Source organism: Pseudogymnoascus destructans (genome assembly GCF_001641265.1).
Source record: "Pseudogymnoascus destructans isolate 20631-21 unplaced genomic scaffold scaffold_17, whole genome shotgun sequence".
Classification (NCBI taxonomy): domain Eukaryota; kingdom Fungi; phylum Ascomycota; class Leotiomycetes; order Thelebolales; family Thelebolaceae; genus Pseudogymnoascus; species Pseudogymnoascus destructans.
The window spans coordinates 511,120-537,934 of NW_020167536.1; the positions used below are offsets into that span (position 1 = coordinate 511,120).

General features: G+C 54.0%; 11 protein-coding genes across 11 annotated transcripts; 5 read left to right on the forward strand and 6 right to left on the reverse strand.

Annotated features, from left to right (window-relative positions):
- Positions 1-712: 712 nt before the first annotated feature.
- VC83_07015 (uncharacterized protein) lies at positions 713-2,833 on the reverse strand. The gene has a single exon (XM_024470595.1). The coding sequence runs from the start codon at positions 2,174-2,176 to the stop codon at positions 1,124-1,126; it is 1,053 nt and encodes a 350-aa protein (XP_024322235.1). The 5' UTR covers positions 2,177-2,833; the 3' UTR covers positions 713-1,123.
- An 850-nt stretch (positions 2,834-3,683) lies between these two features.
- Positions 3,684-4,539, reverse strand: VC83_07016 (uncharacterized protein; the record flags this gene model as incomplete). Its single annotated transcript, XM_024470596.1, has 3 exons — positions 3,684-4,212; positions 4,307-4,452; positions 4,513-4,539. The coding sequence occupies 3 exons, from the start codon at positions 4,537-4,539 to the stop codon at positions 3,684-3,686; spliced, it is 702 nt and encodes a 233-aa protein (XP_024322234.1).
- A 5,277-nt stretch (positions 4,540-9,816) lies between these two features.
- Positions 9,817-11,629, forward strand: VC83_07017 (uncharacterized protein). The gene has a single exon (XM_024470597.1). The coding sequence runs from the start codon at positions 9,958-9,960 to the stop codon at positions 10,807-10,809; it is 852 nt and encodes a 283-aa protein (XP_024322233.1). The 5' UTR covers positions 9,817-9,957; the 3' UTR covers positions 10,810-11,629.
- Positions 11,630-13,245: 1,616 nt separating this feature from the next.
- Positions 13,246-14,283, reverse strand: VC83_07018 (uncharacterized protein; the record flags this gene model as incomplete). The annotated part of the gene is made up of 1 exon (XM_024470598.1): positions 13,246-14,283. One exon carries the CDS (start codon positions 14,281-14,283, stop codon positions 13,246-13,248), a length of 1,038 nt encoding a protein of 345 aa, XP_024322181.1.
- Positions 14,284-15,066: 783 nt separating this feature from the next.
- Positions 15,067-15,375, forward strand: VC83_07019 (uncharacterized protein; the record flags this gene model as incomplete). Its single annotated transcript, XM_024470599.1, has 1 exon — positions 15,067-15,375. One exon carries the CDS (start codon positions 15,067-15,069, stop codon positions 15,373-15,375), a length of 309 nt encoding a protein of 102 aa, XP_024322180.1.
- A 1,062-nt stretch (positions 15,376-16,437) lies between these two features.
- Positions 16,438-18,588, reverse strand: ERG11 (Lanosterol 14-alpha-demethylase). The gene is made up of 3 exons (XM_024470600.1): positions 18,199-18,588; positions 17,952-18,149; positions 16,438-17,902 (listed from the first exon to the last, which is right to left on the reverse strand). Exons 1-3 carry the CDS (start codon positions 18,454-18,456, stop codon positions 16,769-16,771), a joined length of 1,590 nt encoding a protein of 529 aa, XP_024322169.1. The 5' UTR covers positions 18,457-18,588; the 3' UTR covers positions 16,438-16,768.
- A 128-nt stretch (positions 18,589-18,716) lies between these two features.
- Positions 18,717-20,098, forward strand: VC83_07021 (uncharacterized protein). Its single transcript, XM_024470601.1, has one exon. It carries the CDS (start codon positions 18,983-18,985, stop codon positions 19,904-19,906), a length of 924 nt encoding a protein of 307 aa, XP_024322107.1. The 5' UTR covers positions 18,717-18,982; the 3' UTR covers positions 19,907-20,098.
- On the reverse strand, positions 20,074-21,250 carry VC83_07022 (uncharacterized protein; the record flags this gene model as incomplete). The annotated part of the gene is made up of 2 exons (XM_024470602.1): positions 20,504-21,250; positions 20,074-20,439 (listed from the first exon to the last, which is right to left on the reverse strand). The coding sequence occupies exons 1-2, from the start codon at positions 20,831-20,833 to the stop codon at positions 20,074-20,076; spliced, it is 696 nt and encodes a 231-aa protein (XP_024322168.1). The 5' UTR covers positions 20,834-21,250.
- Positions 21,251-21,262: 12 nt separating this feature from the next.
- Positions 21,263-22,341, forward strand: VC83_07023 (uncharacterized protein; the record flags this gene model as incomplete). Its single annotated transcript, XM_024470603.1, has 2 exons — positions 21,263-21,809; positions 21,906-22,341. The coding sequence occupies exons 1-2, from the start codon at positions 21,622-21,624 to the stop codon at positions 22,339-22,341; spliced, it is 624 nt and encodes a 207-aa protein (XP_024322106.1). The 5' UTR covers positions 21,263-21,621.
- Positions 22,342-22,452: 111 nt separating this feature from the next.
- VC83_07024 (uncharacterized protein) lies at positions 22,453-22,807 on the forward strand (the record flags this gene model as incomplete). The annotated part of the gene is made up of 2 exons (XM_024470604.1): positions 22,453-22,669; positions 22,725-22,807. The coding sequence occupies 2 exons, from the start codon at positions 22,453-22,455 to the stop codon at positions 22,805-22,807; spliced, it is 300 nt and encodes a 99-aa protein (XP_024322166.1).
- A 536-nt stretch (positions 22,808-23,343) lies between these two features.
- MPH1 (3'-5' DNA helicase) lies at positions 23,344-26,802 on the reverse strand. The gene has a single exon (XM_024470605.1). It carries the CDS (start codon positions 26,488-26,490, stop codon positions 23,500-23,502), a length of 2,991 nt encoding a protein of 996 aa, XP_024322167.1. The 5' UTR covers positions 26,491-26,802; the 3' UTR covers positions 23,344-23,499.
- Positions 26,803-26,815: the final 13 nt, after the last annotated feature.

Here is a 26,815-nt window from a genome sequence, read left to right on the forward strand (position 1 = left end):
AATGGGGAGGAATGGGAGTGGAGTAACAGCGACAATACAAGTGGCAGTCGGTCAAGCTGTTCTTATAAAGACGTGTGTTTCAGGGGTTCACAAACGTGGCGCACACATACCATCTCCCCGTTGGTGATAGAGCCGAGTTAGATTCGACGTATCGCCTTGAGCTTCAAAGTAGTGTGTAGGGTTTATTTAGAATCCTCTTATTCGGCGTGGAGTTTTTAACCTGGTTCTTTTTAATTCTGTGTGCTATGCTCTGTGTGCTATGCTCTGGTGTGCTATGCTTATATGCTGTGTTCTCTGCATGTATCCCCATCTATTTACGCCTACCCCAGCCCAATCCCAGAACGCCGAATATCACACCCCTTTTTCCCCCGTCGCTAGATTTCAAAATGCTCTCACCGATACAAACAGTCCGAGGAAGGCGAGGGGGAGTTACCAACTAACCCCCCTCCAGCCAAACTCCCCATCAACATTACTCCACCCCCCCTTTTCAACCATCTCCCACCCCCCCATCACAGCAAGGATCTTACACCCCATACTACTAACCCCACACACAATCCCTCCCCCCTCCTTCCCACCCTCTCCACCCCCCGCCCCAGCAAGCACAGCCAAATCCAACAAGTACGCTCTCCCCACCAGCCCCCTAAGTCTCCACCCCTCCCCCCCCCCCTCCCAAGTCCCCAAAACATGCCCGCAAAAAACCCACCCTCCCACCCCACCGGCGTCTCCACAAACCTCCTAAACATGCCGCGCTCATCCGGCTCCCCCTTTTCTTGTGACGACGATAGAGGGGGCCAGGATGCGAGTTTAATAACGGATTGTGCGCGTACGGTGCCGATGAGGTCGTCATCTGTGTAGACATCTGGGTCGTCGCTGGCGACTACGAAGACGCTGCGGGAGCGTTGGGAGGCGCCGGTGGGGCCGGGGAAGGGGGTGGAGAGGAGGGAGTGAGCGGCGGTGAGGTAGTGGGAGGTTGGTATGTAGGCGTCGCGGTATTGGAAGGATAGGGGGTGCGCGTCGCCGTGACGGATGTGCAGGGCTATGATCTTCCCGGGGTTTTCGGGGTGTGCGACCATTGAGCGTAACTCAGCCAGGCGCTTGGAGACGTGTTGGGCGTCCTCAGGCGTTAGGTGGAAGAGTGCTTTGTACCCCTTCCTCGCCATATCGAAAATCGGTTTCTGCCGCGAGTTACCGGCGCGATGCGCGTCTTCGAAGGCGTTGTGGAAGGCCCCGCCGAAGGTGTGGGATGTTGTTGCGGAGGAAACGAGGAGGTGCGCTGCTGAATGCGGGCAGGGGGTGATGTAGTGCCGTGGCGGGGGACGACAGGTGGCGGGGGGAGGGGGAGGAAAAAATCGGTGTATGCCCCGTAGGACCACCTCGTGTCGTCGATGAAGAACGCGCGGTCTTCGGAGAGGGCGAGGCCGTATGCGGTCCAGAGGAGCATTAGGGTTGGTGCGAGGCCCGCGGAGGGGGTTTCGAGTGTTACGGTTAGGGAGCGGGTGCAGGCCGGGAGAGAGGGAGAGGAGAACGATTCCCCCAGCAGTGGAGGTGGAGGAGGGCGGGAAGGGCGGTAGGTTAGGCCTGCGGCTTGGGAGGCGGAGAGGAGGAGGCCGAGGCGGTCTGCGAGGGTTGGGTCGAGGAAGTTGGGATCGATGTGCGAATAAGGCTTGTGCGCGGCTGGAGGGGCGGATTTATGCAGCAGACTCGAGACGTGCATTGCTATCTCCCCTGTCTGCGCGCAGAGCTCGGCGTAGTCCCCTGGGAGCAGGGGGAAGGCGGTGTGTGGCGGGATGGAGATTGTCCAGCGCGGTTTGCCGGAGGAATCGGTCACCACGACGGGCGTGGGGAAGTCGGGGAGCGAGTCATCCCCCACCAGCTCGTAGGAGGTGCCGGAATCCGTGGACCAGGCGCCCATGGAAGGGGGGTGGCGGTGCACCCTCAGGAGAGCGGTGGCGTAGTAGACTATCGTCGAGACGCCAAAGACCCAGATGAGGAAGCGGGTTAGGCGGCGCAGACGCCGTGGGGTGGGTGAGGGAGGGGGTTTCCCGTGCCGTGGGACGAGGGCGGGGAGGCTGGGGGAGGCTGGGGGAGAGGCGAGGAGGCGCGCGAAGGTCGAGCGGGAGGTTGTGGCGGAGAGGGGGCCGTGGTCCAAGGAAGGGCGGCCGCGGCGGAGGGTCATGGGCGTGGGGGGTTGGAGGGGGAGAGGAGCATGTTGGCGCGCGTGGGGGAGAGGGTGAGGTCGAGGTGGTTCGTCATGGCTGGTTCGTGTGGTGGCCAGGTGGGTGACTGTGAGGGCCGGCCTGGAGTAAGATAGATAGGTTGGCAGTGGTGGTCGACGCCAAGCGGTCCAGACCAAGTGTGTAGCTGCTCAAATGGCAGAAGGGAAAGCAAAAGGGCGATATAGCACCCCAGGTCTCGAACGTAATAGAAAATCGGTGTGGTGCCAGCACGGACGAAGCTGTATATCCTCTGTCGAAAAAGGGCGGATAGGAAAGAAAGATGAGAGGTCTTGACCTGAGAGAATAAAAAGGAAGCAAAAGAAAAAAGAAGACGAAAGAAGTGATATCGAAATAGAAGAGAAAACCGCAGCGCTAAACGTTGCTCCTCCTTCCTCCTTCTCCTTCCTCCTTCTCCTTCCTCCTTCCTCCTTCCTACTCCTCCTCCTCCTTCCTTTTTCTTTGTTCGCGTCCGCTTGTTCGCGTCTGGTGTGTCCGTTCGAGGGATTCAAATCGCGTCGCAGGGCTGTTTGAGGTGGGTGCCGATCGGCAGATCAACTGGGTTGGTTGGTATCCGTATCGTAGATGGGCGGGACGCGGTCGAGGTGCAGTAGAGGTGCAGTAGAGGTGCGGTCAAGGTGCGGTCGAGGTGCAGTAGAGGTGCAGTAGAAGTGCAGTCAAGGTGCAGTAGAGGGTTGATTGTGCAAATTCCTATATGGTATATCCCGAGTGATTGGAGGTTCTTCCTTGAACTGTGGGTGGTGTACTACGTCTCACATTGTGCAGCCAGTCGGGTGTTACCGACCTCCGACTGGTTGAGTGGTAGAGTAGATTAGGGGATTGGCACTCTGGGTGTCCTTGGGATGGGGAATTGCTCTATTAGAGCAATTTAGCAATTACTGTCGCACTTTTAGCATGTGACAGTAACTAGGGCCCCTGCCCCTCTACAGTCAACTCCCGTCAAGTCAATACAATTAGTAACACGTGTAAATATCGTAAAAGTGAAAATATCGTTATATTGAAATGCCAAGTATTATGTAATCCACCTATCTAATGTCTCCTTAAATTGCCTCAATTTCACCCTCTAAACGCTCTAATGCCCAGAGGTGATTGGCTTAGAGAGCATCCTGACACTCTGTATACTCAATTAGAACTTTAAGGGCATTGCGAGCATTAGAGGCTGAATAAACTGCCTCTTTAGTCTTAAGTGTAATGGTGGGTGCACCAGATGTGAGAATCTAGCCACCCAAGGAAAGGGGATGATTTTACTGAGACAACACACTGTCTTAGGAAACAGAGCCAAAGGGTTGTAGCTTAGACTATTCCACAACGCAGCAATCAAGTGTATGATGTAGTGGAGTGGTTTAGACAAGTTGTAACAAATGTTGAGTCTGAGTGTAAGGACACAGGGCACCCAGCTCACAGTAATAGCATATGAGAGTGCGAGTCGGAGGCTAAACGGATGCTATCCTATAGGTCTACTACGAAGGTATGTTCTACCCCATCGCTGAGAGGAAGGATTTTCTCAGAGATGGTTGATTTCTTATAGCGATTCGGAGGGTCCTCGGTGTGCATTCGTGACGACCCTGGAATCGATGGAGAACGAGTGTTTCGAAGAGGCGGCAATTGAACTGTTTCAGGGGTGTTTCGTGTGCGAGACGTTCGTTGCTCCGTAGCTTCGACTGTGGGTATGGGGGCGTCCACCGGTGGTGTGGACGGGATTCTGGTCTGGGCTGCAGTAAGGATAACTAGTAGATCCTTGACCTCCTGTATAGGTGGGCCATTTGGCTCGGGATGTCTTCGGATGGCACAGCGGTCGTAGCTGCAGCGGTGGTTTGTCTGGTAGTCATTCTGGGCAGTTGACCGTCGTTGTCTTGGGGTATGTTTGATGTCAGCTTTTTCAACATATTGCCTCTGGTGTGTATCGGTACCGATATGAAAGAGCTTGACTTCCGGTAGCTCATAGCTATCAACGCTCTTGTCCACAATTTCCTCTGTGCTAGGAGGGGGTTCTTAAGGATCTCGTATCCTATTTGGTGCCAACGCGTTGGTGACTTTACCAGCTTGTTCTGAAGAATCAAACCCAGATCCACTGGCTGTCCGTGAGATCTCTGGAATCACGGCTATTTGAAGTCGTCAGGTCTCTCCTCCGAAACGTCACCGAGTCGCAGTCGATGGTGTAACGGTAATTCTCCTGAGTCGGGTCGTCACGAATGCACACTGAGGACCCTCCGAATCGCTATAAGAAATCAACCATCTCTGAGAAAATCCTTCCTCTCAGCGATGGGGTAGAACATACCTTCGTAGTAGACCTATAGGATAGCATCCGTTTAGCCTCCGACTCGCACTCTCATATGCTATTACTGTGAGCTGGGTGCCCTGTGTCCTTACAGGAATGAAGAAGATGACCGTCAAAAACAACAGCTTCAAACCCTATTACCCCTTGAGAGACTCCATCCGGATCTCGCACAGCAGCTAGAACTCAAAAGTCAAGGGCAGGCACAAGATGCTCAACTTGCACCAATCCTACCACAAGATCAAAGCATCCATTACCAGATTCAAGCTGCGCAGCTCCAGGATGAATTATGCAAGGATACAATCCGAAGACTACAGAACAATGAGCGAGATAGCCCAAATATAGCCTTAGCACATTGCGAAGAGAGAAATGGACTCCTACTCTACCAAAATCGAGTTTGGATCCCAGAAGACGTCCGAGTTAAACTCCTTCATGAGGTTCACGACCAGCCAGCAATGGGACACCCTGGAATTGGGAAGCTGATTCGAATCATTAAGAGACAGTACTACTGGCCCCGGATGGACAAGACTATCACTCAATATGTGAGGAATTGCCATACCTGCAAGAGATCAAAACCAACCCGGGACGCATACAATGGACTCCTACAACCAATCCCAATTGGAAGCCAACCATGGAAGGACATATCATCGATTTTATTACAGGATTACCATTATGTGAAGGAAACAATTCTATCCTTGTAGTAGCATGCCGATGTAACGCTGACTTCTAAACGATAGAAGACACAGAGGTTCTCTTGCGTAAAGGTTTACTTATCAGAGGAGGCAGGGGATCAGACACAAAGGCTTCAAGTAACACGTTACTAGTATATAACAAATACTGTATTGAGTTGAGCACGAAGCTCCTATCTAAGGAAATACTATCTACTTATATAGTGGCGTCGTGCCTAGTGGACTCTTGGGAACTCACTCGAGTCCTCAGAGTCCTGGACTCTTAGGATTCTTCTCATCATCCTGCGAGTCCGTCACGTGCCTAGTGGACTCCTGGGAACTCACTCGAGTCCTCGGAGTCCTGGACTCTTAGGACTCTTCTCATCATCCTGCGAGTCCGTCACGTGATACTTTCGGAACTACTATTCCCCGCTGCCCCTCCAGGTACCAGGGCCGGTCTCATGCGACCTCCCTCCTTCCTGTCCTGTAGTTGGCCAGCCTTCTTGTTCCGTCGTAACAGCCGACTTACAAAAGAGCGCCATTTTATCCCATGCTTTGCAGGTAAAGAAGGCACTACAGCAGAAGCTACAGCGAGGTTACTACTCCAGCATGTATGGAAACACCATGGTTTACCAAATTCCATCATCTCAGACAGAGGGCCCCAGTTTGTAGCTGCAGTGTGGAAAATCCTCTGCAAAGTTTGGAAAGTTACAATCAAATTGTCTACAGCCTTCCACCCAGAAACGGACGGGCAAACTGAAAGGTTTAATGCAGAACTCGAGCGATATTTACGGGCTCATGTCAACTATCTCCAAGACAACTGGGTTGAATATCTTTGCATGGCTGAATTCGCAGCAAATGCCCTTCCATCAGACTCAACAAAAGTTAGCCCATTTTTTGCAAACAAGGGTTTCGAGCCAAGAATGAGCTTTGATATAGAGGATAGCACGTTCCAAACTGCCCTTCAAGAACATAAGGACATAGCTCAAAACATGAAAGATATTTGGGAATTCCTACAAGACCAGATCGCCCTCTCACAAACCCGAATGGAGCACTTGGCAAATCAAAACAGGAAGCCAGCACCAAGATATAAGGTAGGAGACCGAGTCTGGCTTTCTACTCGGAATATCAAAATAAGCAAGTTGGTCCATTTCAAATCCTTGAGCGAATTGGGAATGTTGCATACCGACTCCAGCTACCACCAAGCATGAAGATACACCCTGTGTTTCATAGCAACCTCTTACGACTTGACTCAGATGATGCTTTACAAGGCCAGCACCATGAACCACCCCTGCCAATCATTATAGAAAATGAACTTGAATGGGAAGTTGAAGAAACCCTAGATTCTAAACTCCTACGGAAGAAGCTGTTCTATATGGCAGCATGGAAGAACCACCCACTAGACAACACTTGGTATCCTGCTACAAACTTCAACAATGCACCTGAACTCACACAAGCTTTCCACTGAAAATACCCGCAGAAGCCACGATGATCTTACTCTTGATCAGGAATCAATCTTACTAGGGGGGGGTAGTGTTATGATTACAGCTCACAGCTTGTCACAGCTTGTTACGGTTGTTACGGTTGTTACGGTTATTATGGTTATTACAGTTGTTATGGGGATTACGGGTGTAGCCTTAGCCACAAGGTTACAACCGCTAAGCAGACAACTGTATGTTATGAGGAATAGCCTCACCTTCCTTCATTCTTCTTCTTCTTCTCTCTTTAGATTTAATCTAGATTACTTTTCCTGGACTGGCATCATGACCTCTATGACCATCGTAACATGGAGGAGGATGGGGCATAGGAGGGAGGAGGCCCTGTGTCAGAGGGGACTCGGACCTGACTCTTCGCGTGTGTCATACTGTCATTCGTTGCACTCAGTTTGCTATCAAACTCAAGAGCAGACTTAGAAATCTCCTCCTCAAACCTACAAGTCACTATACATATCTTGGCTTATCACACCAACAACAGAAGCAATACTACTCAATGATTGCTGCAAACTCTTCTACTACATCTGTTTATGCTACATACATCACGGCATATCATTTGGACACTCATTGAACAAGTTATTAAGAAAATCTCCTCCTTAAGGGGGTGGGCCAATACTACCACATGGCATATCTCTACCAACTAGAGGCCTAGGAACATGAACGATAGCTCTAGAAGCTTCTACAACCCTCTGTGATTCATTACACGTCATCGCTCCTTAGTTACCCACAAGATTGGTTAAGTTATGACATAATTTGTCTATAGGTACTCTGACCTTGGACCTCCTTTTCACTTCCTATAGGCTAGGAACCCAAGAGATGGTTCTATGGGATTCTCTTACGTTCACTACATGATTAGCAAGCTAGTTGTGGGTCGCACTTGATTTCTAATACATTTACCAAGCCTGGTTAGTCATGGAAAGTCATGGAAAATGAGAGAACTACACTCCTTTGGCATAAATAGGATTGCCCTTTCCTTAAGAAAGGGCAAGCAGGCAATACAGTAAATCGACTAGCACATACTTCTACGTCTTTTCCAAGCTTCCAAGCATTGATCTTGTTATTCTCTGTTTTTTGAAAAGTCAGTGAGGTGCTAACCTCTGACTTACCCCTGAGTTCTCAGACTCAACATTTGTTGCAACTTGTCTAAACCACTTCACCACATCATACACCTGATTGCTGCGTTGTGGAATAGTCTAAGCTACAACCCTTTGGCTCTGTTTCCTAAGACAGTGTGTTGTCTTAGTAAATTCATCCCTTCCTTGGGTGGCTAGATTCTCATATCTGGTGCACCCACCATTACACTTCCAAGCATTCATCTTGTTACTCCTTGTTTCTGAAAAGTCAGTGAGGTGTTAACCTCTGACTTACCCCTGAGTTTCCAGACTCAACATTTGTTGCAGCTTGTCTGAACCACTTCACTACATCACACACCTGATTGCTGCGTTGTGGAATAGTCTAAGCTACAACCCTTTGGCTCTGTTTCCTAAGACAGTGTGTTGTCTTAGTAAATTCATCCCTTCCTTGGATGGCTAGATTCTCACATCTGGTGCACCCACCATTACAAGTTCTCAGACTCAACATTTGTTACAACTTGTCTGAACCACTTCACTACATCATACACCTGATTGCTGTGTTGTGGAATAGTCTAAGCTACGACCCTTTGGCTCTGTTTCCTAAGACAGTGTGTTGTCTTAGTAAAATCATCCCTTCCTTGGGTGGCTAGATTCTCACATCTGGTGCACCCACCATTACAGCTTGCCATCTACATAGCAAGCTAGGTCGTTTGCTAGATGCTATAAGGGTCAGCTTCTATAGCTATCATAGAGTAATATATAGTATTTACCTATTTCAAGTATAGGATGTCGTTCAAATTGTTGATTATGGCTAACTACATACAATACACTACTAATTTACTAGGCTAGAAATGGCTCTGTTATAGTGTGACAGTCCCCTTTCCTATTTAGGCATGTAGAGCTAGAGTAGGCACCTTAGCATTAGGTACGCCTTACTAAATATGCTACTGTTACATGCTAAAAGTGTGACAGCAACAGTTGCTAAATTGCTCTATTAGGGATGGGGTGGGGATTAGAGGGATGGGATGGGCATGGGGGATTGAACATAAACCTGCCTTGGTTCTCAGGCACAAAACATGAGTGAAGTATGAGGTAAGGAGGAGTACTAGACTGGACTGGACTGGACTGGACTGGACTGGACTGGACTGGACTACTAAGTGGTTGGTGGAAGTAGACCGGTCGCCACCGCCACCGCCACACAGCCAGACAACCGCAGCAGCCTGACCTACTACCAGAGACAGACGGACGGACGAACAATCAACCGTCCATGATAGCATCCCCCACTCCTCCCCTCTACCATTTACCCCACCACCCAACTCTTCCCCCCTTCCCCAATCCAAGCTCTCCCATTCGCCACACCTCCGCCACTACCACCCTTCCCCCAACTACCCACCAAACCCTTCCCAATCGCCAATCGCCAATCGCCAATCGCCAATCGCCAATCCCCCGCTATCCTGATTACGCTAAGATACCTGCCTGCTTATGCTTGCTTATGTACGCCTAACCCAGAACCAGAACACACCTACCTACCCTACCTACCCTACCTACCCTACCTACCCTACCTACCCTACCTACCCTACCTACCCTACCTACCCTACCTACCACCCTTTCTCATCCTCTCATTCACACAGTCCCCTTCCCTTCCATCCTTCATACAAACAGACATCACCAAACGTTATTCGCCTTGCAAGAATCTACCATTGCAAGTCACAGGAGAGAGAGCTACACCTGCTGCATAGCTGCCGCCGCCTGTACAAGCTGAGAGACGACAAGACGGAGACCAACGAGACACGACTGTGTCGACACCTTCCCTACATAACCAACCTGACGAGACACGAGACACGAGAGACGCACCACCTCACCGCTGCAATACTACCCCCGCCCGCCCGACGATTCCGCCGAAGTGACAAGGTCAGTGGCGTCGTCAGTCAGCAGCGCCGTCAGTCAGCAGCGTCGTCAGGCAGCAGCAGTCTGCTACGTGAGGAGAGACGCTGACCCAGTCTGCAATCAACAGTCCAGTCTGCAATCAACAGTCCAGTCTGCAATCAACAGTCCAGTCTGCAATCAACAGTTCACCTCTACCACCCCAACACCTCTACCACCCCAACACCTCTACGAACCCAATACCTCTACACGACAAACCCCGGCACTCCACACCAACCCCCCACACCAACCCCCCACACATCCATTCACCCTTCACACCACACCACCACAATGACGACACAACCACCCACACCCGCCACACCCACAACAATGACCGACGACAACCCCACCCCCACCCCCAACCCCGACCGCCGCCGCGGCTCCTTCTCCAGCGCAACCTTCTCCGCCATCTTCGGCCCCCGCGGCGCCCCCGCCAACGGCACCAACGGCACCCCCCCCTCTGCCCTGCGCCAGAACCCCTCCCCCCCCTCCTCAACCACCTCCTCCACCACCGCCGCCCTCCCAACCCCCTCCTCCCGCCGACGCATGTCCATCTCCACCCTCGGCCTCTCCGGCTCCCCCCTCTCCACCTCCGCCGGCGCCACGACCTTCTTCCCGCGCGACCGCCGCGCTAGCATCGCCTCCTCCACCGCCTCGAGCCTGACTAACTCTGCGGTCTCGGAGTCGGCGATTGAAGACGACTCGCCGGATTCGGGGAGCGTGCCTACCACCCCGTTTTCGAGACATATGTCCTTCGGTGGGTCGTCGGGGCTGTTTCCCCGCGGGTCGGGGAATGGAGCGGGCGGCGTGGGACCGACGAGTCCACAGTCCAAGTCCAGAAGCCCCAGTGATGCGGGGGGTCTGAATTGGTCCGAACAATTCCGGGAGCGCGCAGCGAGCGCCGTTCATAGGCCTATGATGGGCAGTTCCCCCCCTGCTGCGGGGGGGGGGTTTGGTAGCATGGGAGCGCAGGGGGGTCAAGGGGGACCTCCGCATGTGAGAGCGAAGAGCGAAGGGGGTGATCAGATGATGGCGCAGGTGCCGGCGAGGACGCAACCGCAGCCGGTGCCGCAGAGGAAGGAGAGGATGAAGCCGGATGAGGTGGGGGAGAGGATGTTGAGGGGGGAGTTTTATATGGATTGAGCTGTGAGAGGGAGAGAGTGTTTGTATGTGTGTAAGGGAAGACTTGACGGTGCGGATGATGGCTGTGTGACCTGGTGCCCGTCGCTGCATTTGTCACGTTTGCTCGGTTTCTTGCTGACGTAGGCCGGCAGACGGGGGGATGACCGGTGGCTGGCACGGCGGATACACGCACCTCATCCCATCACGCATCATACACCCAGCTCATCCCAACCACACCTGAGCGCTCTACCTATGCACATACATTCTCCCCATCCAGTTCCCCCGACGACCGAAACAAACAAACAAAAAACAACACCATCGACCAGCCAACACACCCACCCACCCACTCGCTCACTCGCTCCCTCTGCCCAGGGCAAAGCAAAAACAAACCAATTCAAGAAGAAAAAAGGAGCTGCGACGGATGCGATGGCGGCGAAATGAGGGGGCCTTTGAACGCTTTGTGGGCAAGAAAGAGACGAGGAATTCTGAAAGAAAAAAAAAAGAGGGGGGGGGGGGAGAATGTTAGAATCTTGGCCATGGCGAGGGGCGCGGCGCGGGATACTCGCAAAGAGGTTCTTCGGGCGGTGTTAGGGGTGGGATGGCTTGCATACACATACATTATCTCTGTATGAATTCATCATACCTTTTTTCGGGGGCCTGCTTGCCCTCAATTACCTTGTCTTCTGTTCTGTATGAATAGCTCGTCTTTACCCGTCTTTTCGTGTTTTTTGGGGGGGAGGTTTTCGCTGTGGTGAGAGGGGGAGGGAGTGGTTTTGGGAGGCGGCTGGTGGGACTTGCTTTGCTTCGGCTGGCGCGGGGAGGGAGAGGAGGTTGCCCGAGGGGGGGTTGATGATGGGCCGGGGATGAGATTGTGATGGATTACGATGGGTTATGATGGGATGGAGGTATTTTTTTTTTGGGGGGGGGTGGGGCGCAGGCGTCTGGACGAGATGGGATGGAGGATTTTTATCTGGGTTTGGCTTTGGGTTTTCTAGTTTGGGGTTTTCATTTTGGGGGCTAGGGGCGGTTACGAACTTGAAATGCGAGGAATTAAATAAATATAATGAAATAAAAACCAGCTACATTGCGGGGTAGTCTTGTTGTGTGTGTGTGTTTGTGTGTTTACGGAGAAGCGATAAGTGAGAAATGAGAATGATGGATGAGGTGAGGTGAGAAATGAGAATTGAGGATAAGAGCGATGCATACAGGTAACAGCACCAGCTCCTTCAATGCCCCCCCCCTAAAAAGGGGTAGGTATGCTAACCCTAGTTCATGTTGGTGCCAGTGTGGCTGGGAAGGAGGGAGGAAGGAAGGGAGGAAGGAAGGGAGGAAGGAAGGGAGGAAGGAAGGGAGGAAGGAAGGGAGGAAGGAAGGGAGGAGCGAACGAGGTGTTTTGGCTGCGGTGGAGGAAGGCGCTAAGGAAGGGGGGAAAATGAAGGAAGGCACGATGTAGCAAGGGAGTTTTGTTTAGGGAGGGAAGGAGCCGGTATGACGGGTTCGGGGGGGGAGAAGGTGTAGAGTGTTGTCGTGTTTTCGAAGTTTTTTTGTAGTTTTATTGTTTTTCCAGTTGGGGTTTCCCATCTCATCTAAAGAACCCAAAAATAATTGGGGGTTTTTCTTGTTTTATATTATATTCCTGCAAACCCAAACCAAACAAAATCCAAAACAACCATCCTCCTTGATTACGCCATCACCCTCCACCATAGCCGTCCCGGACAACATGGAGGAGGGCGATGAAGAATGATGAAGAGAGCAAAATCGGTAAAAAGCAGGGATAAAAAAAGATGAAAAATAGCACGAGAGAAGAGGATAATTGGCGAGGCTGACGGGGGGGATCCGATCAACAGATCCCCTCCCTCTTGCACTGAAGAAATGAGAGTAGCACAGACGACAAAAGAAAATCCCCCATCCACAGGCCCATAGTGAAAAAAGGTCGAGATCAGGTAAACCCCATCTCATCTCATCTCATCTCACTTCATCCTCTTCCTCCCCCTCCCCTCCCCTTCCCCAGCCCCCCTCTTCCCCTCCCTCGCACCCGCCCCCTCCCTTCTCAAACTCCCCACCAACCACCCCAGTTTCTCTCCATAAACAACCGGCGCCGCCCTCGCCCCAAACGCCTCCCTCGCCTCCTCCAGCACCCCCACAACCCCGCGTCCCGCATCCCCCAAATTCGCCAATCCATCCACCAAAAACCGCTCCCCCCCAGCAGGCGGCTCGCTGCCGAAGAAATGCGCAAAGATGTTGCGATCGGTTAGGGAGAGGGTTTGCTGGCGTGTTCCTTTCCAGATGGGAGTGGCGTAGACGTCGATGTTGCGCTTGGAGAGGTCGAGGAGCGTGAGAGCGAGGGACTCGGCGGCAGCTTGGCGCGCGGCGATGGAGAGGGGTGCGCGCGCTTCGTGGACGCGGGCGAGGATTGCGGCGACGGCTTCGGAGACGGCGGTAGCTGCGAATTTCACATCATGCACCACCACCAGCGGCCCCCCCGCAGCAGCAGCGCGCGGTCGCGTCGCCGTATACGCATCCAACTTCGCCAACGCCGCTGCAGCACGCGCGCGCTGCTTCCGGAAAAAAGACGCCGTGCAGTGCGAGGACGGGACGAGCGCGCGGAGGTGGCGGAAGAGGTCTGGGTTCGCGAGGGCGGCGTGGGCGAGTGTTTTCTCGAGGTCTGTGGGGAAGAGGAGGGGGAGGATGGGTCGGGGGGGGGGGCGGAGAAGATGTCAGGGCGGTAGTCGTCGCGGGTCGCTGGGGAGAAGGAGGCGAGGATGTCGCGGATATCCGTGATTCTTGCTGCTGTCGCGGCGGCAGGGGAGGGCTTCGTATAGCTCGGCGCGATGCGGTGGTCGCAGTCGAGTTCTTGGAAGAGGTGCGGCCCCGAGGCCGTGATGTGGTGGTAAGCGTCTGCGTTTGCGGGGGTGCGGGAGAAGCCGCGGGAGGAGAGGGGGAGGGGGGTGGATTTGTCGGAGCTGGAGAGGGTGTGCGAGGCGATCTGGTCGAGGAGCCAGAAGATGTGGCGGCAGGGGCCGGGGTCGGAGTCGCAGTGGCAGGTCGGGCTGCGGTACTCGGAGTCCGGGGCGCCGACGCGGACGGAGAAGCTGACGGTTTCGAAGATCTGGAAGGCGAAGTACTCGGAGCCTTCGGAGGGGTTGTAGACGGAGCAGTGGCTGAGGGTGAAGGGCTCGTTGAGGCCGGCGCGGGCGCGGCGCGTGGTGCTGCGTGTGAGGCGGCTGGTGTCGTAGCGGAGCTTGGTGTGGGCGGAGCGGAGGATGGAGGCGTCTTCGGGGCTGGAGTCTTCGCCCGAGTCGTCGTTGCTGTCCTCGCTGTCGGAGGCGTCAGAGGAGTCGTTGCTGGGCTGGGTAGCACCATCTTCTGGGCGGGTGGATGCCATTCTGGAGAGGGAGAGTCGGGAGAAGCCTGACGCGGGAGACGACATATGCGCCTGAGGTGAGGATAGGATGCTCGATGAGGTGTGGAAGGGCAACCCATGATGGCTTCCATTGAGTCTTATAGTCCTCGCCGGACAGCATCCCGGCGTGTTGGTTGGTGTTTGCCTTCGGCCTGAACCATCAGTAGCAGCAGCAAGGCTTTCCGGCCTAAAATCGGCATGCGGTGAATAATGTGATATCGAGGGAGGGTCAAGCCCAAGGCCTCCTCTCCAACTTTCCAACGGCGCTTACACAGCATCGAGGGCGGCGGATATCCATCAGATGGAAGTATAAAAAATGATACCAGGCCGGCCATGGCGAGGCCCAGTGCATGTGTACATCGCGTTGGTTATCACGGAACCTGCTTTCGGTGACCTCAGGGCACAAGGTATGGTGACTTGGGAGGTGATGCGGGCGTTGCTACTTTCTCCAGCTTGTCATGCCGGTTAAGCCACAATATCCACACAGCATCACTCAACGGTAGCGAGTTAAAAGCTGCAGACGCTTGAAGCGAGCACTAGGATGGCAGCCCCGTCATCCCCGCTGTCTCTTACGGTGGGATATCAAACGACGCTCTCCTCACAGAGAGACCTCATTTTCTTCTGCATTTGCGCATGCCCGGAACAACCGTAAGCGTCATAGTTCTTGGCGTCGACGACGATAGTAGAACTTCTTTTCCCATTTCCCATCAGGCCGCCGCGACACTGCCCGCGGATCGTGGCTGAGGCAGAGAGAATAGGGCTTGCATCATGCCGTGAAACGAAACGTAACCTTGATACCGTTAGTCGTCTTTGGTGCTGCTGTTTCCCTCTGCCTCTCTCTCTGCCTGGTCTTGCACTTGGCCTCGGTGGCCCGCATGGCCGCCGATATGGTCTCCGAGTCTCCGAACTGGCCGAGCCCTAGATCCAAGTCCCGCGGCCATTTCAGAGGCCATGTCACCCCATTATATGTCTGTGATTGCCGCAGGCAGCAAAGTAAAGGGGGTGTGTGTGGTGATGCTGCTACCTACAGTGTGGCGCAGGTTCATTCGATGAGGCGATGCACACTGGACCACCACAACCCTAACTTACTACAAGCGCGTGTTCTCAAATATCTATCTCCTCAATACTATCTCGTTCGAGAAGTCCGAGAGAATAGCGGCCAGGAAGATAAATTACTCCATTGAACTGTACAGTACTGGACTTTACAGTCCAACTCAGGCTCAGGGGCTATGCACTAACTTACACACCAGTGAGTGGTGTTACTGCCAACGGTCTCATCCAACAGGGCCATATCCACTTCTTGAATACTTCTCGAAAACCAGGAATTGTCCTGCATGTACTCTCAATCAAGTGATCTCCGCGCTAGGCTTCAGCAAGAATGATGGCCGCATAGGCACGATCAGAGAGAAGCAGCTGTCGTGGCTCCTGTCGGACTCATCTCCGATGTGGTCTCCAAAATCCATTGCCGCGGATTCACCTCAGCGACTCTGTGTATCCCCACCAATCTAAATATCACATATGATTATGTAGTCGATCCCTCTTCTAGATTCTGAACAGCCTGAGGCCACGAGCAGAATTAGACATCCCCATCCCGCATCATCATCCCGCATCATCATCCCGCAAAGACGATGGCTCCCGCTCTCGATCGTCCAATCGCGAGCGCAAAGCGCCCAAAACCACAAAGACCTTAAATCCCACAGCCGAGGGAAGCTGCTTGGCCGAGTGCAGGGTGGTGAATGGCCGCGGGAGACGGAGTCCTGTGGCGATACTGGTGTTGGTTTTAGGCCCCCACTATCCGGCCCTTGCGAAGAGCAAAGCAAGCAAGCAAGGAAGGAAGAAAAAGTCTCACGAGCACAGAAGTACGATTGTGGAGATATTTGGAATTGCTTGCAACACAAGAGACCCAAATCCAAATCCACAGTAGCAGGGTCCCCCCTATCTTCCAAGGCTGTCCACCCAACACCCCCCTTTCCCCCCCACCCCCCCCCCCTCCCCGCCGCAGCCGCAGCCCTCCCCCATCAACGCGGTCGCATTAAAGTAACCGCCCCCAAATGCGTTGGTCATACCGAGCACGGATCGCGTACAGCACCACGAAACGAACGGCCAGCCGCGGACGCTGGTTTACCGCCGGCGGTCGTGGGGGCGGGTAACGCAGATGCACGACTGTGGGGAGGGGGGGGTTAAGGTGGTGCCTTGTCACCTCATTTGCGCCTGCGGCATTTGCGCTCGTTTACAGGAGGGAGGGTGTGGTGATGGCAGGGCTGGTGGGCGGCCTCGCCGGTTGGGGGGCAGAGGAGGGGAGGGAGAGGTGAGGCGAGGTCCGAACGTAGTGCAATACGCGGTTGCCTGTGGAAACGGGGGGTTCACGGTGACTGAGCGAGAGAGTGGGAGAAAGGGCATTCTTGCTTCGGTATCTAGAACCGGCTACTCAAACTGTTATGTGATATTAGGTAAATCTATATATCTGTTTCCTGTCATTCCAAACGCCGCCCAGTACAATTATTTACACTCCGCGGAGCCCGCCAATCCGTACTCCCAACCATCCATCTCTGCAGCGACCTTATCACAGGCTGGCCCTTAGTTCTTCTCCCGCTTCTCCCACACAATCATGGCCGGGGTCAGCGGCCGCGAGAACAGCGAGCTGTAATCCGTGCCGACAACCTCGTTCACGCCGTCAGGCAGCCTCCACTTGAACTCGCGCACCATGGTCGCGATGATGGCCCCGAGCTGCAGGCCGGCGAACTGCTCGCCGATGCAGCGGTGGCGGCCAGCGCCAAAGGGCAGGTAGGGCGACGTGGCGCCCTTGCTGATCATGCCGTAGCCGTAGTCCTCGTGCTCCTCCTTGATCTCGCCCATCTGGACGCCGGCTGCGCCTGCGTCCCAGCGATGGGGGTCCCACTTGAGAGGGTCGGGGAAGTACTCCTCCATCCGCGCGGTGACACCGGCGGAGGAGAGGAGGGTGTGGGTTGTTGGGATGACGAAGTTGGTTCCGGGGACGGGCATGGGGGACTTGACTTTGCGGAGGATGGAGTGGATGGGGGTGTGGAGACGGAGGGTCTCCTTGAGGACGGCGTTGTTCAGGGTGAGCTTGCCCAAGTTCTCATAGGTCAAGGGGGGGAGGTCGGCGCCTAGGAGGCGGATCTGTTCTTGGTAGAGTCCCTCGATTATATCGGGGCGGGCGGCGAGGTTAAGCATCATCCAGGAGCTGGTCGATGACGAGGAGTGCTGTCCCGCCATGAGCATGGCAATCATCATGTGTGAAATCTCCTTGTCAGGGAGAGGGGTGCCGTCCTTGTAAACCGATGCCATCAGATGTCGGATCAAATCGTGCTCATTCTCATCAGGGACGTTTCCGGCGCGACGTTCCTGGATGATCTCCATGTATGTCTCGGAAAGGATTCTCTGAGCGCGATCGCGAGCACGGTTTTGTGGCAGAGGTGCCCAGTGAAGCATGAAGTTGATCGGGGTGAAGCCCATGTCGAGGTCGTGGAAGAGGTTGGCAAATTCGGCGTTGAACCTGGATCGGACTTCCTTCCCTTGGAGTGTACGGGAAGCGGTGTAGATGGTGATCTCAGACATGGCTGCGGGAACGTCGGTTTTACCGCTGGGACCCTTGAACATCGGGCTGGTCTTGATGAAGTTGGTGACCTCCTGGACGATAAGGGGCACGTAGGACCTGAATGTCTCGGTGGTGAGACTGACTTTCACGAACTGTGCCAGTTAGCCAATAATCATTTCTCAGTGTATTCAAACTCCGTACTTTCTTCTGCTCCATGAGCTTCGAGTTGGGGCAGTCGTAGACAACTCCGGTACCGAAAACTGGCGTGGTGAGCTTTGTGTAGATCTCCTCCGCGTTCACGTCCTTGAGCTTGCCGTTGAGGATGAACTCGTTGCCAGCTGTTCCAAGGTATACGGTGGTCTTCTTTCCGAGGAGGATAAAAGTAAAGATATCACCATACTACTAAAGTCAGCTTGGTTCTTCGCCCAGCACTTTCATGTTCACGAACCTTTTCTCTGCACTTGAAGAAGAAGGGGTATGGGTCCATTCCATAGCTGATAGTGTTTCCGAGGATGGGGAACCAGTGGAAAACAAGCGGCGGCTCATTGGGGTTTTGGGGAAGAAGCTGGCTCAAGACATTGAGGACGACAGCGAGGACGATGAACGACGCGAATCCGACGGCTGCCACGACGCCGAGACCACGCTCCGAAATCTGCGCATTGATTGGGATCAGGACGGCCTCAGTAAGGCTCTCTGTTAGGCCCATTGTGCCGTATGTGTTCGGCGAGGGAACGGTCCAGGTGGTCGGGGTGAATTCGTAGGAACCGAAGTGGTGTTTGGTTTGGACAGGAGGGAGGGACAGGAGACAATTTGTATAGTTTTCTGGGGAGATAATCGAATTAGGAAAGGTGGCTGTGATTGGCCCCTCGAATGTTTGGCAGTATTTCATTAAAGTTGCTTAGTGCCATGGCTCCTTTGGCCACCGCCGGGCAGAAACGAGTATTTCGGCCTAGCGTATTCATTGTAGCCAATGAGGGTGCGCTTATAGTAGTCTGAGATTGATCCCAGAATTCCAAGGCATAAACCTATACGAAAACGAGCACGAGCACGAGCACGACCAGAATGCCCGATCACGTGTTTAATGATGAAGATACCTCAACAGCACTGTTTGGGTTATAAGAATACACAGACGATGTTTGATAGCCGCACAAATATCCACTGAGCCGCGTGTCACATCTCCGCAGTCACGGTCATTACGCCAATAGGCTCCAGGCTAAAGTCAGCCCTCTCCGATGGCCACCACAACCTCCTCCGGCCCGTTCCTATCCCTCACCCCCTACTCCCTCACCCACCTCCCCCGCTCCCCCCAAACCAACAGCTCCTCAGACTATCCCGACCTCCCCACCCCCTATGCCTCCGCGCCCTCAGCCACCTCCCTCCTCACATCCCTCCTCACCGAAGCCCTCACCCTCCTCTCCTCCGCCGCCCCCCGCGACGGCTCCCGCCCCTCCTGGACCCTACAGCGCAAGCCACGACACTACCCCAACTCCACCGCCCCCATCCACCTCTCATCCGGCCCCCACAACGGTGCACACTGGGTCTGCAGACGCAGCTCGCACCGCGACGCCGCCGAGCGCGAAACCGCGTCGTGGACTGAGTTCGAGGCGGCGTTCAAGACAGAACATACGCTCCACGAACAGGCATTCACGCCTTCAGTGATTGGCTTCGAGAGAGTCGCGTGGTGGGAAGAGGCGGTGAAAGATGTGAGCCTTGAGCTCCCGCATGAGCAGTGGAAGGGAGTTAGCCTCGAGCTGCTAGAGATCGTGCATAGCCTCCCAAAGCCCCTGCACCCGCGCTCCTTCCCGGTGCTGCAGGGGATCGCAGAGCGAGTTGATATGGGTGTGGAGGGCGGGGAGTTTGTGGTGGTGACCGTGCCGGTGGGTGTGAAGTGGAAGCTGTGGGCGCAGGCGGTGCCGGCGAGGTATGCGGCGGTAGAACGGTTTAGAAGGGTTGGGCCGGATGTAGAGTGGGTTATGGCGACAGCGTCGAGGGCGGGGGGTGTGTTGCCCGGGTGGGTGCAAGATATGTCTGTTCCGGGGGTTGTGGCGAAGGATGTGGATTTGTACTTGAAGTGGGAGGCTGCGCAACGAGAGAGGCGAGCGGAGGCGGATATGGAGGAGTCGCTGGAAAGTGACGGTGACGGAGGAGCAGTCTGATATTGGGCGGTCTTTGGACGATGCGGAATCACTAGCTCCAGGAAATGCTGGACAGGGAATACTATGAAAGGGAAAGCCGTAATAGGCGTATCCGCCACGGATTGTGATGGAGGAAGGAAGGGAAGGTCACTGAAGACACCATGGAACATAAAAAAACATACATATCTCTATTTCCCTCCCTCCTTCTCCCTCCCCTCCCACAACTCCTCACTAGCCTTCCTCGTCCCCTCCACAATAATCCCATGCTCAACCTCATGAATCCGTCCCTCCAGCCCCTCCAGCGTCTCGCCCTCTTGGAACTCAACCTCCCGCACCAATACCGGCTGCCCGCGATCCACCTCCGCAACAACATAGTGCACCATCACCCCCGTCGGCCCCTTCGACTTCCCAGCCACGAAATCCTCGTAGGCGCGTTTAATCGCGTTAGCGCCGTCGTAGGCGCCGGGGAGCGCGGGGTGCAGGTTTATGACCGGGACATGCTCCTTTTCGAGGGGCGCTAGGAAGGGGGGTGATAGAATGTGCATCCAGCCCGCCTGTGTCCGTTAGCTTCCATCTCCATCACAGTAATATAGGAGGTTAGGATAAGGGGGGACTCACGCAAACGATCAGGTCCGGCCCGTCGCCCAGGATCAGCGCTGCGAGATCGGCGTCATACTTCTCGCGACCGGCCTTGATAGCCTCGGGGTCCTTTTCGCCGCTCTTGAGGTAGTGGCCGGCGACGAGGTTGTGGTAGGATGTCTTTATGCCGGCAGAGCGGGCGCGGTCGAGTCCATAGGCGTTCTTTTTGTTGGAGATTACGTGCGTGATGACTGTGTTTGGGAGAGTTGGTGGGGAGCTAGTCGTGGCGTCGATCAGGGCTTGGAGGTTGGTGCCGGAGCCGGAGATGAGGACTGTCAGCTTCGTTGGGGGGTGAGAGGAGGAGGACATCGTGAGGAGGTGTTGGGGAAGTTTAAGGTATGTTTTGAGAGCTGGTGCCGGTGTAGAAGATATTTAGATTGGATTGCTGCAGCACCAGGCGCGAATGAGTTCCACAGGATATTCGACCCGCTCAAATGTATTTACACGAATCAGCTCGAATGAGAACAGATGAGCTGGCTATGTGAGACAAACGGATAGAGCGTAGCACTTCATCCCCAATCGACAACCATCAGGCAAATAATTCTACCCCACCACACGTGACCCAAACTGCCCCGCTTCTAGCGTGGTCTGTGTTGTAGGAAGGACCGAGATATTGCGACCGCGCGCAAATCGTGCGGTGTGTTTGGTGACCGGACCTTCGGGCTTTTGCGCAACGGGTAGGAAAACTCGACAGTAGACTACAGTATATAGAATAATGAATTGATTTTTTGATTACTACACTATCTACTGGGCCTACGTACTGTATTTGTAGGGCATCGGGGGAAGCCCGAATACTCTCCAGAATAGGGGTTCAGGTATCGGGTGATTTAATTACGATCATCCCGATGCCAATCCACCCCGAGTCCCAAATGGAGAATCCGACGGGTCGCCTGGGAAAATCCCAATTTCCTGGGCCTAAAGTGCCCGTATTCCCCAGGCTCCTGCATCTTTCTCCAACAGTCTGACAGGTAATGATCTCACACCCGCCAGGTACGACGACGTCCTCCCCGAGCTCACCTTAGCTATCTCCTCACTCCTACAACTATCCACCAACCCAAAAAACTATCTACCACTCGTTGAAATCACTTGAAATCGCCATGTCACCCACTGGCAAAGGCATCGGCGCCGCCCCGAAGATCGACGGCTCAGACCTCCGCATCGGCATCGTGCACGCACGCTGGAATGAGCAGATCATCGAGCCACTCCTCGAGGGCGCACGCAAGGAGCTCCTCGCCGCCGGTGTGAAGCCCGCGAACATCGTCGTGCAATCCGTGCCCGGCTCCTGGTATGTCTCCCCCCATTGACCATGCCGCTACCCCACCCCGCCCTACCCCGCCGAACATACCGGAGCAAAACACGAGCACGCAGCTAACCTCCGCAGGGAGCTACCCATCGCCGTGCGCGGGATGTACACTGCCTCCCAAATCCAAGCTACTCAATCCTCGACCTCCTCCGCCGGAGACCTCCTCGGCTCAACCTCCGACCTCGCATCCGACGCAGCCGCGACCCACACTCCCCCCTTCGACGCACTGATCGCTATCGGCGTGCTGATCAAGGGCGAGACGATGCACTTCGAGTACATCTCCGACGCGGTGTCGACGGGCCTGATGCGCGTGCAGCTCGATGCCGGGGTGCCGCTTATCTTTGGGCTGCTGACGGTGCTGAGTGAGCAGCAGGCGCTGGTCAGGGCTGGGCTTGGAGGGGGGGAGAAGGGCGCGAAGGGGTATGCGGCGCATAACCATGGGGAGGATTGGGGGAGGGCCGCGGTGGAGTTGGGGCAGCGGAGGAGGGAGTGGGGGGAGGGGAAGATTCTTTAGAGGGTGAAGTGTTGGTGAATACGATATAGAGAATAAAATGTCTGCATTAGTTATGCTTTTTTTGGTGGATTGGATTAGAGGTGCTCAATGGAGCACAATTAGACTGGGCTGATGAGCTGGATCTATCAGCGGATGTCATTCTCAGCACTGATTCTCATCCTGCAGCACGGCAAAACTGCAAGCCCTTCTCGACCTGCGAGTAACGCCATCGTGGAACGGTGGATGTTCAGAGTACGAGCACTCAGTGTGTATTCCAAGCCTGTCATGGCTCTTTTTCAGCTGCCCAGCGATGATGACGCTATAAATTGCGACGACTTTGACTTTGACGGTGAGTATAGTCCAGTGGAAACCGCACCGTAGAACAGGGCTGAGACCAGGAAAAGTAGGACTGAGCACACTGGCATGGCATCCACTATGGGGAACAACCGCCAACCCAACTCAATTTGGGAAGTATGTCGCGACATGAAAAGCCCGCCAGCAGAGAAAACCAAAAGGATTGACCGCTGATTCGCTCCGCCCCGGCGACTCTACGATCCGAAGAGTGATAGTCGCCTTGATTGCTGACGCGGCGCTGTCAAAACGAGCATGGGTGGGATGACACCAATTCCGGCTCAGCACCAGCCAGCCCTTTAAGCTTTGCAAAGAGCTTTATATCTCCTCGCTGCTGTCCATCGTGTGACATCTCTCGAGGAAACATCACCGTCGCACCGACAAACTACGTGCCCTTTCCAACCCCTCATCACACGCTGAAAAGCCCCAACCACATCCCCAAACACCAACCCAGTCACCACCGCCGCCAAAATAGGGAATCTCACGAACTACCTAACCATGGCTCACACCAGCCGCTACGAGCGTGTTCGTCCCTCATCTCCCCTCCTGATATACACGGTGTTTACGAGGTTCTAGGTTGGGGATATTCTGGGTTAGGTGTACAAACATATTTCAAACTCTATTATATAGTCACCAGCGACACATAGCTATTTCATTAGGCAAATAATAGAGCATTACGACTTGATATCTCATTCTACAAGTATGTAAATACACCTTCCAACTCCCCCAAGGTCTCTTAGGAACAATCGCTACCAAAAATTGTACCACTATTCCCCCTATGCACGGCTCCCATAACGCCACGCCATTTTAAATCAGATACCAACCTCATCACTCATCGCTATCATCATCACTATCCTCCACCACCCTCCTCCTCTTCCTCCTCCCCCCACCCCCCTCGTCCCTCACCTCCACAGGCCTCCCCGCCGACCTCCCCCACTTCCCAACCAGCGTACTGATATCTGGTAACTCCTCATCGCCATCCATCGACTCCTGCGTAGCCGTGAACTGTGTCGGTTCGAAGAACGGCCTCGCTTTCGCTAGGGGACTGACTGATGAGAAAATGGTCTGCTGTTCTCGCGCGGAATGCGCCTTAGGCGTCTCGTCGTCGCGGACAATGAAGTCGTCGAGATCGCTGTCTTCTTCATCGTCGTCGTACCGCGGGGCCGCTGAGCTGCTGGACAAGGTGGTGATTGAGTCTACAAGTGGAGATCGGGCGTTTGAGCGATGTTTAGGTCGGGGTGCTGCACGGTTGCGGCGAGGTGGGGTTAGGGTCTCTGATTCTTCGGCGGAGAGAGAGAATAGGTCTGGTGGTGCTGCGGAGGATTGGCTGGTCGATAGGTCTATCGAGTTCTGGCTGGACCTTAGAGGGAGGGGGTCGTCTTGTACACGCTCCCAGCGACCCAATGTCTCGTCATTAATATCTTGCATTGACTGCAGCATCTTCACGAGCCTCTTTGAAGCGGCCCCGTGTTTGACACGCTCCGTCGGCCGTAAAGATCGTTGCAGCTCAATGTGCTTATTTAATTCCGGGACGCTGACATCCAGTGTTTCGAATCCGCCGGCGATGGTTTGATATGTCTCCAGCAACAGGACTTTGTCCGAGTGAGATAGAAACACCGACTCGAGAAGTGGCTTTTCCATCCGTTGATCTTCTGATAATTCCGACACCACTTCTTCTACGGCTTGTGCTAATGAAGAGCTCTTTCGGGAGGTTTTCTTCCCAGACATCATTGCCGCTACAGACTGAAAGCCTGTCCCAACATCATCAGGCATGTTGAATTTCTTTGGCGGCCTTTTCGGTGCTCGTTTCGCCCGACGCTTCGGCTCTGGCAACGACGGGTCTTGGGTGTTTTCCACTGGTATTTCAATGTCCCTCTTATCAACAGCCGGCACGATATCTCGGGGCACTATGCGTGTTGACAGATCAAACCGGAAATTAAATCGAGATCCATCACTGATCATCCGCTGCATAGCCTCGTAGTTATCTTTCGCCTTAATGAACGAATCCTCCTCCTTCCCACGCATCAGGAGTAGTACGATGTTTCCCGCCCGCTTTCTGCCCGTCCTTCCCATCCGCTGCAGCATGCGAATCGGGGAGGAAGATGCATCGTAGCAGACGATGAGATCAACCTGTCCAATATCAAGGCCTTCTTCGCCTATAGATGTGGCAACAATGACATTGAAAATTCCCTCTTTGAATTTCCTGATCGTCTCAATCTGCATAGCTTGGTTCATGCCATCAGAATGCTTCGTGCCCGCTTGACCGACGAAGACAGACGCCCTAACCATTGGCGCATGCCTATTCAGCACCCGGGCCACTTCTTCGGCACTTCCGCGGTATTCGCAAAAGACGATGATTCTCGTAGTGGATGGTGGTGCTCCATCTTCCCTCCTTCCGTCACCAGCATCGAGGAAGTGATTCAACACAGTATCGCATAAGTAGGTGAGTTTTGGATGGCCAACGAAGTCATCCTTGTTGATCCACATATTTACCAGATCCATCATCTTCTTAAAGTGCGGACTGTCCATAATTTGTTTCTTATATTTCCCGGGTTTAGCACCGCGTTCCTCTGCTTCGGACCGGAAATCTTTCATCGTTTGGAAGAAGGGCCCAACGCCATGGAAATTCAGCAACTTTATCCCATGCGACACGCCGGCGAGAACTGTGAACAGGCTTCTCATCATGCCTTTCAACCCAAAGTTCGCCGATTTCCCTGCAGGCGATTTCAGCCAGGTCTCTTGAGCCTTCAACATTCCAAACGGCGTCAGCGACAGAGGATCCCGGTTGTAATACGCATTATGACCGCATAATTGGTCCACCAGGGGTTTCAACGTCCTCGATAAAAGATCTTGAACCTTTACAATCTCTTCCGATGGGTCGAGAATCACTTGGTCAATGTTGCGCTGGTGGACGTATTGCTGGATGTCAATAGACTCTTCGGTCCTGATCTCCACCTTTGAAATCTCGAGGCCGTTGATGACTTCTTGAACGGCCTCAACGGACGAACCAGGGGTGGCTGTTAACGCAAGAATGCGAAAGCTCTTCGTGAAACGCCGCATAAACTCGATGACCTTGACGTACGAGTAGTTGCCCGTTGCTCGATGCGCTTCGTCGACCACTAGGAGCACAATCTTCTTTGGATCGGCAAGACCTGTTCTCAAATCATTCTCCAGTGTCTGAGGTGTCATGAAAAACACTCGTTTGGAAGCCCATTCTTCTGCTCTCAGCGCCGGACTAATCTCGCCCGTAAGCATAGTCGTTGATGATCTCGGAATGCCAGCAATATAAAAGCACGCATCCACCTGCTGCGCCACGAGAGGTTTGGTTGGAGCCATGAAGACAATCTGGGAATCTTTCGTCCATCGATAATAGTTGAGCATGATCGTGGCTGCAATAAACGTCTTTCCCAGACCGGTCGGAAGTGCAACGAGCGTATTATTGAAGAGGCCATTTTTCGTAATCGAGTACTGGTAATCGCGAATAGCTCCGAGGTTTGTTGGATATACCCATGTCTTGAGCGCTTCGATATCTAGCGAGTGGTGTGTGGGAGCTTCGGGGGGCAAATCAACCCGGTAGCTGTGGACTTTGTTGACCTGGGATGCCGGGAGCGGGTTGTCTGCTGCTCGTCCACCGAATAGAGTAGTTTGGCGCAGTCCCATCAGAGGCGCTACAACGCGTTGCCGGGGCAGTAGCTGAGACTCTGGCGGACTCTGAGGGGTTGCTGGTCTCGCATCAGGCTCGGGCGATGAGCTGAATGCGTCTGATGGAAGACCCTCAAGCTCTTTGTCGGCGTCAAACCCGGAGTAATTCGTAGCCATGGTGCTATTGGTTTCCAGTCTTCTTTTTCTTCCTGCTCATCTTGAGCTGATGTTACCTCATAGCTGTCATCGATGCTGTTGTGAGAGCGAGGGAGCGAGGGAGCGAGGGAGTTGTTCAGGAAGGAGTTTCCACCATGGCAAGGCTGAGAGGCTGAGAGAGAGACGCTGACGTGACTGACTTCGGGGACGCGTTTGCAACCTTAAATACTAGGCGTCAATCAATTCCGCCACTAAATCTTTCGTAGTTGCCCTATATTTTTAGACACCCAGAATTTCCATCACTGGTCTTCCTGAGTTGGCCTTATAACATAGGCATAATCTGTTT

Coding starts and splice junctions, on each gene's coding strand:
- VC83_07017 (XM_024470597.1), top strand. CDS start 9,958: ATGACGACACAACCACCCACACCCGCCACACCCACAACAATGACCGAC.
- VC83_07021 (XM_024470601.1), top strand. CDS start 18,983: ATGGCCACCACAACCTCCTCCGGCCCGTTCCTATCCCTCACCCCCTAC.
- MPH1 (XM_024470605.1), bottom strand. CDS start 26,490: ATGGCTACGAATTACTCCGGGTTTGACGCCGACAAAGAGCTTGAGGGT.
- VC83_07015 (XM_024470595.1), bottom strand. CDS start 2,176: ATGACCCTCCGCCGCGGCCGCCCTTCCTTGGACCACGGCCCCCTCTCC.
- ERG11 (XM_024470600.1), bottom strand. CDS start 18,456: ATGGGCCTAACAGAGAGCCTTACTGAGGCCGTCCTGATCCCAATCAAT. Junction 18,150..18,198: donor TCTTCAAGTGCAGAGAAAAG/GTTCGTGAACAT, acceptor TGACTTTAGTAG/TATGGTGATATCTTTACTTT. Junction 17,903..17,951: donor AGCTCATGGAGCAGAAGAAA/GTACGGAGTTTG, acceptor TAACTGGCACAG/TTCGTGAAAGTCAGTCTCAC.